This window comes from Dermacentor silvarum, chromosome 1 (assembly GCF_013339745.2).
Source record: "Dermacentor silvarum isolate Dsil-2018 chromosome 1, BIME_Dsil_1.4, whole genome shotgun sequence".
In the NCBI taxonomy this organism is placed as follows: Eukaryota; Metazoa; Arthropoda; class Arachnida; order Ixodida; family Ixodidae; genus Dermacentor; species Dermacentor silvarum.
The window spans coordinates 34,992,788-35,011,930 of NC_051154.1; the positions used below are offsets into that span (position 1 = coordinate 34,992,788).

A 19,143-nucleotide genomic window follows, 5' to 3' on the forward strand; every position below is an offset into this window, starting at 1 on the left:
AGCCTATACTTATGTTCACTGAAGGACGAAGGCCTCCACAGACGACAATACCCACCCCCACAACAAGACCCTCTCACGCGAAGACACAGTAGCATGGCGACAATTACAAATAAACACAAACCCCCATTTCAGCATATTACACGCAATACACCCTGCACTGTACTCGTACAAATGCCCACTTTGCAACGACTACGCTTCCCTATATCACACCACATGGGCATGCCCCAAAATACAGGTAGCCCCGCATATACTCAACCCCACACCCGAGCAGTGGGAGGCCATGCTGACTAGCTCGGACCCTCGTGACCAGCAACAACTGGTGCGGCGGGCCCGGGAAACAGCAAGAGCCGCAGGAGCCCTGGACTGAGGGTACCTCCCAACACAAGCAGGAAGACGCCTGCTTTTTTTTTTTTTTTTCTCTCTTAATAAATGTTTTTCCTCCTCCTCTCCCTGCGATCTCCAATTACCCTTGTCTTTGTTAAAAATGGCAAGTTAACAAAGTTGTGAAGCTGTTCAAAACCAGAAGGACGAAGTTTAGGAAAATCCATGTACTACCCATTGTTCCCATGCTGGCAGAACCACCGCTTGCAGCTGCCGTAGATACTAGCTCCAGAGTTCCCTCTAGTAATTATTGTATGAAACTATGCTCCAAATGACCTATTTCATGCACAGTGTGTATGAAGAATTGCAACTGACACCACTGAAGACACAGACGATCAAGTTTATTGAAGCTGCTATACAGAGCATGTTGGGATAGACCGGACAAGCCGATCTGATGAGGATGTTATACAACAAAGTCAAGCGGGCGATTGAATCCTCCCTTCCGATTCATGTACTGGCTGGAAGGATGACAGGCAAAAGAAGAAAGAAATATACTTCAGAATAGTAAATTGCTGGGCTAGTTAATGCGACATTTGTACGAAGCGGAGCACTAAAGTTATATGTAAGGAAAGAAGAGAACATGAACAGGAAGAACGCTCACTTGCAACTGAGGTTTATTGAATAAGCATTTACTGAGCTCGTGATGATTTACTGAGCTCGCCAAGAACGTTTTCCTTTTAACAAAACCAAATGACAAAATGGGAGGGGCTAGAAAGGTATCAAGACAGATGCGATAACTTTTTCTATTGTAGCTAGATGACACCAGTGGCATCACGGTTGGCATGAGTGAAAAACTGGAAGGAGGGAGTGCACAAGCACATTTCAGCATCAGTTACAGTCTGTGCACCTGATGGACAAGAAATTACTGTTCCCAACTAGAGGCTGATGTTTCAGTGCGTCTTGTCTTTTCCTTCAGTTTTTTTTTCGCTTGTGCCAACAATGATGCCAGTGGTGTCATCCAGCTACGATGGAAAAAGTTATCAATTCTGCCTTGGTACCTTTCTACTCCTCTCATCTTTTTTTCCTTCTGTACAACTTTAGCACGCCCCTTCACACAAAAGAAAGAAAATGTTAGGAATACAACAAAATTATAACAAGCAAAAATGTCATACTCACCGGTACTTTCGCTTGTGAATGACGTGCACGGCGCCAACATTGTTACCAGGTATGTGCTTACCCTGGAAAATGCATGGAAAAATTATATACATATATATATCTTCTTCCAAGGCTGTACAGTGCCAATGAATGTTTACTGAAAAGATAAAAAAAAAGATGTAACCTCTGACTTTTGCAATGTCAGAAATAGTAACTACAGTTTAGAATTCTTTCCATTGTTGAACTTCTCAGCAGTATAACTTGACCAAGTACACTTTAGTCAATACACAAAAAGTTGGCAAAGCTGCAACCGAAAACATCACAGTATCACAAAACCAGGCATCCTGTCTAAAGGTGAAAAAAAAAAAAAAAAAAAAACGGTTATTTTCAGAAGCCAGGGCTATATTTTGACAAGAATAAGAACCTAGGGCACCAGAGGCACAATAAATGCACCACAGAAAGAAAAAGACATTGAAGGTGGGTGTTAAAGGTGCTATAGAGGAGGCTCTGCTACTAGCACTACCTGTGTAGAGAGGTCATGGACGAGTTGATGGGGAATATTAAGTAAATATTAAGCTCCTGATAGTACCTACTTTCATATTAGGTTCCCTTCAAAAATTTTTGCACGGAATATATTTCTTAGGATGCACACATTTATTCCAACATGCCTCAGGTCTCACAAAAAAGTATTTCAGGGTCTCGTCATGAAGCACTGCAGTAGTTGAGAAAGTGAGATGCCTATAATGTTTTTTACCTAGAGGCCAGCCACTATGGTGAAGGTGGGTCAGGAAATGTGAGTTTGAGTTTGCTTATCTGCAAAGGTGAAGGGAGAAAAAGCAGCAGCCAGCAAAACAAGAAAATAAAGTAGAAGCAGGCAAATGGAGGCAAAGAATAAAAAAAGCACCAGGGTAGGACAAGAGCCAGAATAAAACATATAATGGGAACACTGTAGGCAAAGATTTTTCCTTTCAAAAGAGAAGAGAATTGGGAACGAAAAAGGCTGGGCAGTGGGATGACAGATCTGAAGGTAACTCCCGGATGCGACTGGGTAAAAATTTGAAAAATAAAAAAAAGGCACCATGTATGATGTGTGTGTATGTGTTGTCATGCAGATAGAGGGGAACCGGAGTTAAGAAGTGAAGGTGAGAAAAAATATGAGACAAATAGGGATGACTGCTAAATGGGCGTTATTATAACAAGCAACAAAGCCGCAAGGAAAGAAAGAAAAAAAAAAGAAGAAAGAAAGAAGGAAGTGCTCCTCACTTATTTTTCTTGTGAAATGTAAGCACTACTGACAGAAGCCCTGGTTGATTGATTCTATGGCATTATTTCATTACAGAAACTACTCCAAGAAGAGCTGACCCCTCGGAAATATACATTCACTTGTGTTGAAAAACATGCTGAAAAAGGAAAAAACCAAAAAGCTGAAGTAAGGTTACACTGGCCTTGTGGCTATCAACGTTACCATTTTTCATCAGACTCCACAGTCTCGCGATGATGCTGCATCCTTTTCTTGGCAACTTCCCCAAAATCGCAGGGTGACGCAACATAAGTTCATACTGAGACATGCACTTGTTTATCCTTTTTTCAGGGACCACATTTTTCAAGTTCCAAGTTAGTTTCGTGAAAAAAAAAAAAAGTGTCCAAGTGTCACTAAAGATAACAATCAAAGGTTGTGATAACAATCAAAGGTTCTAACACTTGCTAAATAAAATTAAACCTCACTACACTACTTATATACCCCGTTTTTTTTTTTTTTAGTTCAAACTGATAGTATATTTAGAAATCACATGGAGCCATTAGTGTAATTCTACCTCTTTTGGTGTAGGAAGGCAATACTCGCATGACAAATTCATATATCTAGACAGCAAGTAAAAGATTCACTATGAACATAATTATTCACTTAGGGCAGATATCTGCCTATCAAAAATTCAAAGTAGGGTTCGTGTAGAAAGTACACTGCCAAATTCAAGGACAAATAAAGGATTTCCAGGTTGCTGAATGCCAAAATTCAAAGGAGGTTGAAGCAAACTTGTCATACACATTAACTAAAAAAAATATTCAAATCTCCTTGATCTTAACTGCAATTCTTTACAGCTAAGCAGCTACTGAATTGCACACCTTGCATCGCCTTGTGACACATCACACACTTCACTCGACGAGAGTTTGTAGTGTCCGGCTTCACCCAAAGTAATACGCGTCAAGTAAAAAGCAAAATGGCGGAAACTCACTTTCCTCCAGGCATTCTAGAGCCCAGGCCTAGCCATGATGGCTGCGAATATAAACCAACTAGCAAAACGACAAAAATGGTAGTACACGTTTTTGCTTGATCTGGCTTCGTCTAGCAGCATGATGCAATGGAGATTTAATCATGTCGTCAGTGGCTGTGGACATGCCAGACTGCAATCGCTTGGCGAAACTCTCAAAAGAGACCGCTTTCCGCTACTGTCCACTGCATAGCCCGATGCGGAATTTGTTACTTTGAATGCTCAGAAGCCACCCCACAACCACAGTTTTTAAGGAAATGAAGGAATGCATTTATTTTCAAGGAGCTTTAAGGGCCCTAAATATTTTTCCAAATACAAGAGCTTTCAAAGATTTCAAATAATAGGTGTACGAACCCCGTCAAAGACTAGCACCACTTCCAAAAAAGATGCCCTTAGAATGTACTAGGACACGAAATACACTGGTCTTCTAGTTAACGGTTTGCAAAAGTCTCCCTTCCTTCCACAAGGGTAGCAGTTTGGGCATGTTGGTACTCCGCAAGGAAGAATAAAGAGGGGTGAACTGGACATGAATGGGGGTGGAATGCAAAAAAGCTTGTGTGTTGCGAGAGTTAGAGAACCCAGGTGGTCAAAATTATCCGTCTCCCACAACGGTGAGCCTCACATCATGATTTGGAATGTAAAACCCCAGAACTTATTTCTTTACCTGGAACTGAACAGAAAAATCATTCACACAAAGCACATTTTGTGAGAGTACTGTGTGTCATTCTTTTGTCTGGATCCAGTTTACACTTTATTCTATCCCACTAACAGTTTAAGACAAACTTAACTGGAACAACAATGCATCTTCTAGCAGATTTTGCCAACACTAGCCTTAGAATTTCTGCTAAGCAAACATAACTTCACTACTGCTCGGCTTCAATTTTGCAATTCCAATATGTGTCCTAAAGTGAATAAAAAGTAAGTGAAATCTGTAACCTTTTTAATTAGATTGTTAGAATTAATTAGAATTAATTTTAATTAAATTTGTCATGTAATTAATGCCTGCCTATTCAAGTAATCTGCCTAAGCATGACGAATGGCACTATATACTCACGTTTTTAAGAAGCTTGAACTAAAAAAAAAAATAAAGCACTATAGTACTAAACAGTGGGAACAACCACATGCTGACTGTCAGAATGTACTGATCCCGCATTAAAAAGTAATACTTTATATAAAAATTAATTGCTTTTTCTATGAATAAACAGAGACATCAAGAGTTTTGCCCCTGGCAATAAATTACACACTTGAAATACATTGTTTGCTATGATCGTTATAATGATAACAAAGTAAATAGAGATGGAATATAAGCCAGTGCCAATACAATGTGGCTCTGCAATTTATAGATACTGTCACGTAGTAGTGAGGCTGAAGTAAACAGTTGTAAAACTGTGTATGACGAAACTGATTCTTTATTGGGCGAACCTGTGCCCACAAAAGCAAGCTACACTCGAAGCAGAACGATAGCGGCGAACACAGTCGGTGATCGTCGAAAATCTGATCAGCGGCGAAACGCGTCGGCTTTTATACATGAGTCATCGAATGTTCCAGATTATTCCCTGGTGCCCGCGTCTTCAAGAAAGTTCTAGACTATTCGCGTTGGTCATACAATCAGATTACGTACGCGTCGGTGACAACAGACAACGGATAGAAGCAGCGATAACGTTTAACATTTGCTAGTCCGTGAAAAGCGGTCACCGGTGAAAGATAAACATGTACACGTGTCAACATAGGAGAAAAAAAAATTGCTGGCTCTCCCATAATAGAGAGTAGATGTAAGCATGAAATGGCTACCAGCAAAGCAGATTGATTGGAGATGATACTAACCACAATCTTAAAATGGGTGTAGTGCACGTTTGCAACAGCACACCCCACCAAACCATGCCATACTGTGCACAGGTCCATATGGACATGGCCCAGCTAGAAGAAAATCAGCTGAAGGCAGTACGACAGGCAGCGAAAGATGCCAGGGAGACAGAGCACACTGCCCAGCTAGAAGAAGAAAAGCACCTGAAGGAGACGCCATCACTTGAGGCGACGCAAAACCAGCGCAGCGGAACTCGCGGACCATTGGCGTTCAAGAGAGCAGAGGCAACCCTGTCTCGCCGCCAAGAGATGACAATCAAGTGTATGGTTCCCTGTATCTGCCTTTTGAACGTCGCTATTGGAAATGACAAATAAAACGTCAGCGTACTAGAAGTTACAGCTTGAGTGACATTGTGAACAAACATTAGGAGGAACTCGGAAGCAATATTTTTTGTTACCTGTCTGGGCAGTAACTAGTGTATTTAATGCAGTCCTGTACAAATGGGTGGGGGCCAGAGACCGTATTTTTTTTACTTTTTACTGGTTGCCCAGATGATCTCGTTTTGTTCTCACAACAATACGCGGATTTTCTCATTTCAGAGCTCGGATAATGGCTCTGGCTTTGGGCTCAAGGCCACTTGAAGGTCACCGACAACGGGAGCTAAAAGCATTTCATGCTTAAAAAGACAGATGCTCCCATATGATAAGGAATGCCCATCCCTAGGAAGAGCTCTGCAGCCCCAGTGAAGTGACATATACGTAAAAGCACTAAGACGCACCTTGGAAGAGTCAAAGTTTGCAAATCCCATCAATTTAATCATCTCTTTCTCCTCTTCAGTTTTTCCTTCCAGGTCTTTCGCTGCAAAACAATGAAAATAAAATGGATTCAAGAATGTGCCTCCATGCTGAAAGCAGTTAACAGCCTGAAATAAAGCTGTGTTACCTGTGATGGGTGGCCGTTCCAACAGGAATTTCGGAATTGCTCCAGGAGTTTCCTTTTCTTTGCGCTCCCTAAATGGATAAAAGACAAGAACCTACAATTATTCACTATCCATTCGGGGCAACAAATGACACAACAGTAAACCATAAGCACACCTTCTGCACATTGTCCACAGTTCACCAGTTCTTCCTGGATTGTAAACTCTTTCCTTGCCGCTAGAAATGTGCTCATTTTCGGTGCCTTTATGTTCAAACGTTTTATTTCAAGACATATTAGTTGCAACATATACTGCGATACATTAAATTGTATCCTGATCATTGGTGTTTCAAATGGAAGCAAAAATAATTGCTAAGAGAGCTATTAAGAATTATTATGTGAGGAAATATACGGAATATGCACCTTGCTTAGTTCCCAACATCTGAAAGTTGTACCACAGAAAAAGAAATATACACATTTGGTGGCTTGAATATGAGCCATCAAATATGCTATGCAACAAAGCCATGGCTTCACTAATGTGAGAACAGGTAAGCGCCTATGGTGCAGGGAACATTTGATTTTACTGATTGCAGCAAGGACCTGCTTCCTTTTTTACTGCATCTTTTAGGCTCTTGGAGCAATGGTTGTCAGATTGGGGAGCATGCACAAGCCTCCTCATACATACTTGATTAGTGTGCTCGATGAGCTATTCTGTGTAAGCAAGCTGGTCTACTCGTGTGCCTTGAACTTGCGCTGGAGCTTTCATGTGCTTTGTACAGCACTTGTACAGTCATCATCATCATCAGCCTATATTTCTGTCCACTGCAGGACGAAGGTCTACCCTGCGAACTCCAATTACCCCTGTCTTGTGCTAGCCGATTCCAACTTGCACCTGCAAATTTCCTAACTTCATCACCCCACCTAGTTTTCTGCCATCCTCTACTGCACTTCCCTTCTCTTGGTATCCATTCTGTAACTCTAATGGTCCACGGGTTATCCACCCTACGCATTACATGGCCTGCCCAGCTCCATTTTGTTTCTCTTAATGTCAACTAGAATATCAGCTATCTCCATTTGCTCTCTCATCCACACTGCTCTCTTCCCGTCTCTTAACGTTAGGCCTAAGATGTTTCGTTCCATAGCTCTTTGTACAGTCCTTAACTTGTTCTCTAGCTTCTTTGTTAACCTCCAAGTTTCTGCCCCATATGTTAGCACCGGTAGAATGTGATGATTGTAGACTTTTCTTTTCAACGACAGTGGTAAGCTCCCAGTCTGGATTTGGCGATGCCTGCCGTATGCACTCCAACCCAATTTTATTCTTCTGTAAATTCCCTTCTCATGATCAGAGCGCCCTGTGAGTAATTGAACAAAATAAACGTACTCCTTTACAGACTCTAGAGGCTGACTGACGATCCTGAATTCTTGTTCCCTTGCCAGGCTATTGAACATTACCTTTGTCTTCTGCATATTAGTCCTTCAACCCCACTCTTGCACTTCCTCGGTTAAGGTCCTCAATCATTTGTTGCAATTCATCCCCATTGTTGCTGAATAGGACAATGTCATCTGCAAACCGAAGGTTGCCGAGACATTCGTTGTTGATCCTCACTCCTATGCCTTCCCAGTCTAAGAGCTTGAATACTTCTAAGCATGCAGTGAATAGCATTGGAGAGATTGTCTCCTTGCCTGACCCCGTTCTTCATTGGTAACTTTCCACTTTTCTTGTGGAGAACCAAGGTAGCTGTCGATCTTTGTAGATATTTGCCAAGATATTCACATGTGCCTCCTGTACTCCTTAATTACGCAATGCCTCTATGACTGCTAGTATCCCTACTGAATCAAATGCCTTTTCATAATCTATAAAAGCGATATAGAGAGGTTGATTGTACTCCGCAGATTTCTTGATTACCTGATTGATGACATGGATATGATCCATCGTGGAATATCCCTTCCTGAAGCCAGCTTGTTTTCTTGGTTGACTGAATTCAAGTGGTGCCCTCATTCTATTGGAAATTGTGTTGGTGAATATTTTATATAATACTGAAAGCAAGCTAATGGGCCAACACTTTTCCATTCTCTAACGTCTCCCTTCTTATGGGTTAGTATAATGCTGGCATTCTTTCAGTTCTCTGGTAGAAGTCGTGAGGCATTGCGTATAAAGGGCCGCAAGCTTTTCAAGCATGATATCGCCTCCGTCTTTTATTAAATTGACTGTTATTCCATCTTCTCCAGCAGCTTTACCCTGGGTCATGTCTTGCAAGGACCTTCTAACTTCATCACTAGTTATAGAAGGAGCTTCTGTATCCTGGTCATCACTACTTCAAATGAAAGTAGCTTGGTAGCTCCGGGGACTGTACAGGTAAGTATAGAATTCGTCTGCTGCTTTTACTATGTCATCGAAATTGATGATATTACCCTGCTTATCTTTCAGTGCATACATCTTGCCTTGTCCTATACCAAGTTTTCTTCTTACTGATTTCATATGCATCCATATCTTACGGCTTCCTCAATCTTTCCCATATTATAATCTCGAATATTCCTCACTTTCTTCTTGATCAGTTTTGACAGTTCAGCGAATTCTATCTGATCTCTTGAGTTGGACACTTTCATGCTTTGTCGTTTCTTTATTAGTTCCTTTGTTTCTTGGGAGAGCTTACCTACTGGTTGCCTTGGTGCCCTACCTCCCACTTCAATTGCTGCTTCTGAAATCAGCATTAGTTACAGTTTCATTCATTACCTCTATGTTTTCTTCATCTTTCTGTTCTAAAGCTGCATATTTTGTTTGCAAGCACCAGCCTGAATTGATCTGTTTTTGCCCTTACTGTGTCTAGGTTGGCCTGTTTCTTCTTGACTAATTTTACTCTTTCTCTCTTCAAATTGAGACAAATCCTAGACTTCACTAACCTATGGTCACTGCACTTTACCCTACCTAACACTTCTACATCTTCTACATCCTGCATTATGCTGGGATCGGCAGAGACTATGAAACCTATTTCATTTCTTGTTTCTCCATTAGAGCCAGGTCATTAGAGTCAGGTCCCCATTAGTGCCACACCAGGTCCACTTTCTGTTGCTACACTTCCTGAAGAAGGCATTCATTATTCCGAGCCGATTCCTTTCCACGAATTCTACCAACATCTCTCCTCTAGTGTTCCTAGAACCGATGACGTAGTTGCCAATTGCTTGCTCACCGGCCTGCTTTTTCCCCACTTTTGTAATGAAGTATCCCATAACTACAGTATACTGAGTTTGCACCTTTCTTGTACAGTACTGTACCCTAATCCACAGTACTACAGAATATTATACAGTAATAAATAAAGCATTTGCACAGGCGGTATTCAAAAAAGTAAGATTAGAGCGCTAGTCGAGCTTCTGCCGAAGGCTGGTCTCAAATCAACTGCGTGCTCTTGTGCGAGTGAAAACTCCACATGACAAGAATTGGTCATAATAAATTGTACATACACTGTTAAAACATTGATGTTAGCAACCCACGGCGGGAAAAAATTAAGTTGCATTTGATATGAGCTGAATACAATCGTCAGTACAACACACACTCCTGAGCATGTACCAATGTATGAGGCATTGTTAAAACAGCGTAGTTGTTGGATAAGAAAATTAGACACCTAGATAAAGGCTGTTGCGTTGTCACTGCTGCCGTCATTTAAAATTCGTGGCCGAGTTGACCAAAGCGCAAATTTTGCACAGCTTGATTAGGGAAGTGCTAGGAGCACTGAAGGCTAGTTCTGATAACACCGCCCGTCATTTTTATTTTTCCAGACTCCTCAATGTGCCAAAAATTGCCAAACCTGACTAACAGTTAAAGTGCAGCCATCATCTTATACGGTGCGGGGCATTGCTCGTGGAATAATTCCAAGGGCAATGCTTAAAAACGCCTGGAAAAACTGTAAATCAAATTTATAGATTTCTTTGGGCCCAGTAAGGAAGGAGTTAAATATGCACTAGAGCACACATACAGATTCACTAGAAAATAAGTGTGTTCCACAAGTGGCGAATAAAGCTGGTCAATGTGCTGCTGCACATACGTTTGTATGTGGCCTGTTCACAGTTACTTCCACCACTGTCATGCTGTAACTACAAATACAAGACAAAAGTATGGTCAATGCGTGCAGCAAATCTCTATACCCAGGTCGACCATGCGCCGACAGCTGAATGATTGTGGCTTTCTATGCAACAATGACTGTCTGGCACTTCCTCAACTTTATCACCACCGTCGTTGGCGCGGACATTGTCGGTGGAGATAGCGGCATTTGAAGCTACTTCACGATTCCAAGCAACAAAAATTTGTAACAGCAAACAAGGTATTCCCCCCAGGCCATGTTGCTATTTTACAATAAAGTAACTAATTCTGAATGCACGGGACACACATGACAAACATGTAAATGCAGCCTTGACAAGTATTGTGGTTGAGAGTTTCAGAATGCATGTCGGAATGTAAATAAAGAAATTAACTGTTGGATAACAACATAAAAAAATACAGAGTGCACATTTAAAGTAGCAGTAACTATGGTTTTCATCACAAAAGCAACATCCCAATCTTTTTTTCTCAGCATCTGCAACCAGCGCCTTTTTGCACACCAGTGCTTATTCCGATGCTTGTTGAGTGTCTAAAAATGTCATGCAGTCAGTCAATACTCTCAAGTCATTGTGGTAACTACATTACTTATTACCTCATGATCAATCAAAGCCCAAAGAATGGGCTTAGAGAAAAGTGACGAATTACTGAAGCTCACAGTTTGGTTCCGGAAGAGGTAAAAAACAATGATGTCTCACCTGCTCCTAGACCTCCGCCTTGGGGAGCGAGAACGCCTTCTGGGAGATCTACCGTAAAGGTAACAACAGACACGATTAATGTCTGCCACAGACAATATTACAGACTGCCTATTGCCGTGGCAGAGAGCACACAACAATGCAGTCAAGCGCACTGCCATAACTCCCCATGCAGAAATATCCCAACAATACTATTTTTACATAAACTCCTTATCAAAATGGGGCCAGTTGTTTCCAAAGCACATGTGAACATGAAATGGGCAAAATACTGTGGCAATTTTATGTATGAAAACTAAAACTGCCATTCCAAAAGCTGAATACTATAACTTGTCACTATGGCCAATGAAATGTGCCGATAGATGGGAAAAGCACTGCACAAACAATGGCATGGGGTGACTGCAGTCTCACTGTAGAACTATCATCCCTGAGAATATATTGCTCTCAAAGAGTGCCTATAGCTCAAGGAGCACAAGCAATTATGGTGCTGGGCAGGCACACTCCACCAGTATTGACTCCCCATCAGTTTGATGGAGCACAGCAGCAGAAACTTGCTGACACCGACAACTACCCTTCTTAAAGGGCAACTCCGGCGATTTTTCGATGTCAACGGATGTCGATGAAATTCGCTGGGTCTGTTCCTCTGAATACCTCTGTCATGTCCTAAAAAAAGCAGGCTTGAGAGTTGCACAGTTTTTTTGCAAATGAATTTAATCTATTGCCTCGAGCACCCTACCTTACCCCCTCCTCAGTTATAGGCCACATTGTGTATGACGTCAGGAATGGACCACGCAGAGCATGCCGGGATCATGCAGACGACAGCGACGAGAGCGTGCAGGAGTCGACGATCGTGAGCGAGCGCTTGGCGTGAGATGTTGCTGTCGCAAGAAGTTGCATTCCCTGTGGACGGGCAAGTGATGCGGGGTGGCAAGCGGTGTTGCGTTGTTCGCTGCACTAACTTCAGCCCTCGCCTTCCGCAAACACAGTTTGAGCCAATGCCGATCGTGTTCAGCCGAGGTTAAGCCTATCACAGTAGCCGAGTTCGTGCGTCTGCTGCTGGCGGACCAGACCCACTGATATGAAGCTAATTAAGCTATTAGGATGAGGAAAGCTGCTTCTGTAGTTCAGTTTTGACCCATACGGATTTGAAATAAACCATTCCTCTCAAAAAGCTAAAGCGACAACACGTCGCGCAATCAACATCCGTATACGTTGCCGTTCTCGAATGCGGCCAGTCACACTCGCCGGCGCTTCCCTAAATGAAATGTGACTACGCAAATCCATGGGTGTATTATTACCTATTGTTATGCTGACTCATTATTTAGCTTACGAAGTGCACTATTTGCCCTGTATCCCAAATGGGCAGCAAGCGGAGGCCCCTTCGATACAGCATGCGTAAACAACCGTCTCGTTCAGCTGTCAACGATGTCATACTTCATAACATCGGCGTTTCCGCGAGAAAACTATACATTCTCTAAATAAACGATCATACGCGCAATGTCCCAATCTATGTCTACTTTACGGAACACTAATTGTGTGCATGAAGAGAATACGATCGAAGAATGATAAGTAGGCTGCACAACGCTTCCCTACTACGGTCTCCCGCTCGCTGTTTCCGAAGGTGTGTGGTCGCACGTATCAGCTCAACCCAGAGTGATGTAACGGTGCCTAGATGCACAAAATCTACGTGTTTTGATATGTTCTGACATTAACTGATGTCACCGATGAGCGGCTATCTCAAGCGAACGACGTACGAGTGGTCGCTGTACCTGCCGATGTAAACAAATGCACCGGTCGGTGCTTTGGACTGTTAGCGGCGTTCTTGTGGGATACAAATGCGGAAAGTCGTGCTCCACATCTTACAGTGAGCATGCGAAGCGGTTCCATGAGAGGGGTAAAACACCTAAAATACCAAGCAGCACGTATATCAGTGGTTAGGGCTACCCTTGGTCTTCATGTCGCAGCACGATATGTTGCGCATGGGTGCTGGCTCTAGTGATGGAGAACGGCGATTCGTGGCTATTGAATTCTTCTGAATCATAACTGTCACTGTTTGACAGATACGAATAGGTGGTGCAGCTTACATGCAATGTCACCCGAAGGTCCGGCACGGTCTCGAATAAGCTGAGCGTCTGCTCTTCGCCGGTTTCGTTCACCCCGCAGGCGTGACCGGCATGCGTTGCTGCGCGCCTTCCCCGCCGGTGATACATTCGTGACGTCACACGCAGAGGTTCGCTCGGCTGCTTGCTCAGGTTTCGGTTTCGTTTTTGCGCTTTTTTGGTTATTTAAAATTATTTTCGAATTTGCGGAACAATTCTCCTATCAGGTGAGTCACAGGAGGGTCTCGGGAACATAAATATTTTATTAGCTCGACATGGTCAAAAAATCGCCGGAGTTGCCCTTTAAGCTGACATCGAAAACTACCCTTCACTGAAGTGAGGCACCATTGTAGATTTTGCATCACATGAGAATGAGAAAGACATTGTTGCAGGTGATCTTTACAGAACATGGCATCTGGTCAGCATTGTCACCTGGCCTGTTTTCTCCTAACTTTCCACCATAGAGTGCTATGCCTGTTCTTACACAGCATCTAGTGGCAGTTTTAGCAATAGGTAAGTGCTCTTTCACCACAACAAATGCCATGCTTGACCTCACAACAATCAAATGCAAGTCGTGCAATTGTGCACATGCCCTGCAACTTGGGAAACAGGCAATATAGAGGGAAAGAAAGCCATGTATGGTTTCAACGAGGAGGGAAAAATTTGATTTTCTTGCAACTTGTTTCTCCTTGATGATTCTCCTTTTTATTACTTGCAATTGGAAGACATTTCTTACAAAAGTTAATTTAGAATAGTTGGAAAATGCATCTACATTAAGACTCATTTGTTTTTAATTTATAAACACACGTCAAGGACACCTGAGAGTGTGTGTGCATTTAAATATTGTTTTCATGCCTTTGTCACTATTAAAGGCCCTGGAAGAATTCTTGCATTTGCATCAAGGTGAAACTGCAGATGACAAATTTGCAAGTTTGCTCAACGCAGGTTTAACTATATCAACAGTCTTGATATATTTAATGAATCCTCATAAGTTTACAGTACTTTTGCAAATGAATTTGGCTTCAGTGAAAAGCAAAACACATTACCGGCTTCGTCGGCGCCTCGGTGAACGATTGCGGAGTCTAGGAGACAAAGAGCGGGACCGGCTCCTATGCCGTTCTAAAAAGTAAAAAAACATTTTACACTTGACACAAGCACATAATTATGTTGCCAAGGCCAGCCAAATATGGGGAGGTTTCTACTTACAAGTACACGTTCACTTAAAATATGATCTAGCAAGAAAAACACACAATGAACCTACCCTAGCTTCCACTAACTGCTCATTCGGTCTACTCCAACACAATGTCAAACATGTCGCCTCTCACCTGCACAAGCTAGCTTACGTAACACTAATTTGGCCATGGTCAAATATGCATCTGCCATTTGTCGCTGACCACGTGCATTTAACTAACAACATTTGAAGCACCGCAGAAGTATGCTGCTTGATTAATCTTTTCCGATTACTCCAGCACAACAGCACTGAAAGGACGTCCCAAAATCGAGGACCTGTCGCCTTGCCACCACATAGCCTACCACTATTTCAAACATTTTATTATAACTCTTCACGTCATGACGATTTCTTTAAAACCCTGACAGTACAGTGGAATCTCAGTAAACAGAAATCGCTTAAACAGAACTGCTGCTTAAACGGAACACCAGTGTCATGGTTGGTTGGTTTTGCATTCATGTAATGCTCAAGCTGTGTCTCTCAGTAAACTGAACTCCTGATAAAGGAATTCCCCTGGTCGCTTACGGTTCCGCTTAAGGAGAGTCCACTGTAATTTTTTCTTAAGGCAATCACACATGCAAACTCAGGCTTTTCATGTGTCACTCACGCCATTTCGCCTGGTCTTTCATTCCATGAACAACATAAAGATTGGAATAACCTGACATAAGACATGGTCACTGAAACTGCTACTGCTCTGGATAAATTCCATACCCTTTTGCACAGCATCTGCAAACCACAACACATTTTTCTTCTTCTTTTACGTGTTTTTTTTTATTTTTTTCAAGAGAGCTGCCATTTGAATTGTTTGTCAATGCTGCAGCTGTTTTTGCGATTACTGAATTTGTTTTTTGTGGAAATGTGCTTTATTACGATTTTCTTCACTGACGTGTTATGTATATTTGTTTGTATTTATTCTGACTGTCTGCACTTTGCTTGTGTTGTTTTAACTATTTGTTGCTTTAATTGTAATTTATTTACTATTTCTGCCCCCCCCTTCCCACGTGATACACTCTGTACTTTTAAATAGATAAATAAATAAATAAATATTGCACACACCAGCAAGCAATAAAAATCTGTATGCACAGTGACTCAGCAGACAAATATAATATACCCACAAATACAAAGAGTGATAAACACACAACACAGAGCATGCTTATTCCTGCTCTATGTTCCACGTTGTGACACCTATACATTGCTCCAAAAATGCAGCTAACCTAGCATAGATGGAAAGTACCATGTTATACCCCTGTCACACGGCACATGTAATGCCATTTGTAGTAAATGACATTCATACCGAATGTCATTGCAGTCTTGGGTTCCCGGTCTACACGAGTAAACAAAATGGCATTCGCAATTGATGGCAATGTTAATCGGCAGGCTGCTATGATAACGAAACCCTACAAATCGTGCTTCTTGTTTACATCCTTTTCACTATATTGTTAACAATACAATGGTAAACATTGGATGGTTATCTGAAAATATATTACATTTCGTTTTAACTTATCTATTTTGTAATTTTTTGCCAAGCCCCTGTCGTCGAGAGTACACAAGTCGCGCGTGAATGAGTTCGGAAAACTCATTCAACGGGCGAATGCCATTAGCAGTGAATGTCATTCACTATGCCCGTGTAGAAGCAACAAAAATGGCATTAACACGTAATCTCATTCGCTGCGAATGCCATTACACGTGCCGTGTGACAGGGGTATTACTAGTGTGTCTACAGCCCTGTACAACTTACAGGAATTACCTTGAGACATGGAAGTTGTGAATAGTGTACACATAGTATGGGACCAAATTTCTATGGGGCCCCATCACATGACTGCAGACATGAAGCTATCAAGCAAAGCATTGACGATTTTAAACATGCACTGATCTGTCTTGATAAGAACTGATAAAGCAAGCTGAAAAGCAAGACAGAAAATGTGGAGTGACACATCACATTTATCAAGTAGAAATTCAACAGCTTCAAATATCAGCAGGTGACTAATTGTGCAGCATTTCACATGCCATAAAATGATAATGACATAAAAATCAGATGTAAAAGCTTGTAATGGGTACATGCATGTGGCAGAAAAAAGAATCACTTAAATGAATGCAGTTAGCTGCTGCCAAAATCAAGTTAACAGCAACTTCTACTTAAAAATGTGCTATGCACCTGGCTTCATCAAAGCCTAAAAGTGAATAAGTATGAGAATCTTTCCTTTCCTTGTGTGCATGCAGAATACAGAAATAAATCACTGAAACAACTCATTAGCACATGTCCTAGCATAGGAGTATTTACTGAGCTAGTTGGTGAAAAATAGCCATTAGAAGAGCACAAAATGACACAGATGCATAGAGGAGTGCTTGTCTTGCCTGGCCTCCTCTGTGTATTTGTGTTAATTTATGCCCCTCTTCTGATAGTTGTCTTAGAATGTTTGCCCTCTTGTTTGAACAGCCTGCTATGAAACAAGACAAGCAAAAAGAAGAAATCAATCAACACTTCCAGACGCAAATTGTACCAGAATATGAGAAGGAATGCTTGTGGTGAAGGCAATGCAACACATACCTCTTGGTAGCCTGCGCTCTCGATCAAGATCTCGCTCGCGCGGCGGGTCCCGAAGGCCATCCCTCTCACGGGATCGAGATCTACCCCTATCTCGCTCTGTTGAACAGAGAAATGGATCATAGAAAGAGACAGATGTGAAAAAGTATGTCAAGCACTGATGAGGTGTTTGTAGACTGAAAATGCAACCACAATGATTTAATCTCGTAACATAATACCAATGCTTTATGAAAGCATAAAGCCACCCCCTGAATTCCACAACCTTAGCTCTGTACACGTGAATGCATGTTCATTTAGCGGATTTAGAGCAAGGTAACACATTTTATTTGCTGGCTCTAATAGATATTTTCAGGTTGTCTTAACAGCTAAACATGTGATCACACAGTGAAGCATTGAAATGAACATGTTTCCCTATTCAGAGCAATAGAAAAGCCCCAAATGGATCAGCGTTATTCAACACATTTAACAGTAGCCGAAACGGTCATAGCTGGTACCTGCAACCAGTCGGACAACATTCGTCACACGGACGTTCAATTAACAACTGGTTGGTCACAACACTTAAGAGAGTATCAGCACAGAGGCGAGGTCTGGTATGGACGTGAACCCCAATATTGTTTTGTGCTAAAACTGTGGTAAATAGTGCGTTTTCTCTGATGCCCGCAGCCATGTAAATAACAAGAGGCCCTTGTGAAAATGCCTGCGTGCTTTGACAAGTGTCACGGTTAATCTACCGCAACCCTCCACCCCAACACACAATTCGACAGTGCTGGCTTTTTATAGTACAAAAGAGCTAGAAAGGTTCAATGGCATTTAAACGAGGTATGTTAGGTTGCTTACCTCTTCTCTGCGGCGAACGAGAACGGCTTCGGCCCATGGAGAAGCACAAATAATGCTATGCTGAAAAACTTCCGCAATTCACGCTTCGACGTCTTCACGCAAATGATACCAATTCACGCCATAAATGGACGACGCAAAAAGACCAAGCAGCCACAAGCTGTACACTTACACCTCAAGTAGAAACATGTAAAACGTGTAAGATGAATTACTGCAGGTAAACAATATTTTTATATATTTTTTTTCGTTAAACTAAATAGTTTAGGTGCCCTGTCCAGCCTTGTACAGCGGTGAGCACTGTTAGGGTGAACACGCGAGCGCGTGGCCGACGGCACTATCAGCGCCGCGTAACAGCCATCGTTGGAAACATTGCACATGCGCAGCATGTGCTTTGCGAAACACTCTTTCCACCGCGCGCATCACGTCATCGATACGCTTGTTCGTCGTCTGCTAGCCGCATTTTTTGTTCGCTGAGCTGATATCTTCTGCATTTCAAGGTCCATCTGGATTGAAGATTGGCGCGTGAAGGAAAAAAGTGAGTGTAAGAGGGATAATTATTAAACTTTTTATTCAAGAAAATTGCACTTTTGCAATTCAAGTTAAACAAGACCATGAGAACAAATATAAAAACATGAGCAAATCTAATAGCGAGTTATGTGACCACTTACAGCAACGACTGCAGCTATTCTGGACGGTAACGAGTCGTAAAGTGATCGAACATATTCCCGATCGGCTTTCAGCCTTTCCCACTCGTTGCTGACTTGCGCCCACAACTGGTCCGAAGTCGCGGAATAAAGGGGCTTCCTTGCCAAAGAAGCTTTCAGACGGCCCCACACGTTTTCTATCACATTCAGGTCCGCTTTTTTCGGAGGCCATTCCAGTAGCTGCATGTGCTGCTCCGCCTGGAACTCCTTGACAGCCCGCGCCGTGTGTATCGGTGACCGGTCCTGTTGGAACAGGTAATCACCGTCTGGGAATAAACTGCTCGCATATGGCAACAGCACATTGTTCAAAATGTTGCAGTATTGTTCCGACGATAAGTGTCCACGTATACGTTGCAGGGGCCCTAAACCATATCTTGAAACAGCACCCCACACGTTCACACTCGATCTCCCACTGGCAGAAACACCTTGCACGTTGTCCGGGTCGTTCCTGCGTGGCATTGTGACGTTAACTAAAACAATTGCTTTTCA

The 19,143-nt window shown here is 42.3% G+C and overlaps 1 protein-coding gene across 2 annotated transcripts; it reads right to left on the minus strand.

Moving 5' to 3' along the window:
• Nucleotides 1–701: 701 nt before the first annotated feature.
• Nucleotides 702–18,231, minus strand: LOC119460059 (U4/U6.U5 small nuclear ribonucleoprotein 27 kDa protein-like). 2 transcript variants are annotated; one of them, XR_007466655.1, is made up of 9 exons: nucleotides 17,954–18,231; nucleotides 17,120–17,215; nucleotides 14,390–14,462; nucleotides 11,251–11,298; nucleotides 6,490–6,557; nucleotides 6,326–6,405; nucleotides 2,231–2,289; nucleotides 1,498–1,559; nucleotides 702–839 (listed from the first exon to the last, which is right to left on the minus strand). XR_007466655.1 is itself a non-coding variant. In XM_037721394.2 (8 exons), exons 1-8 carry the CDS (start codon nucleotides 17,988–17,990, stop codon nucleotides 785–787), a joined length of 519 nt encoding a protein of 172 aa, XP_037577322.1. In that variant the 5' UTR covers nucleotides 17,991–18,231; the 3' UTR covers nucleotides 702–784. The 2 variants fall into 2 exon arrangements, 1 of the variants encoding a protein (XP_037577322.1); XM_037721394.2 differs by lacking the exon at nucleotides 2,231–2,289.
• Nucleotides 18,232–19,143: the final 912 nt, after the last annotated feature.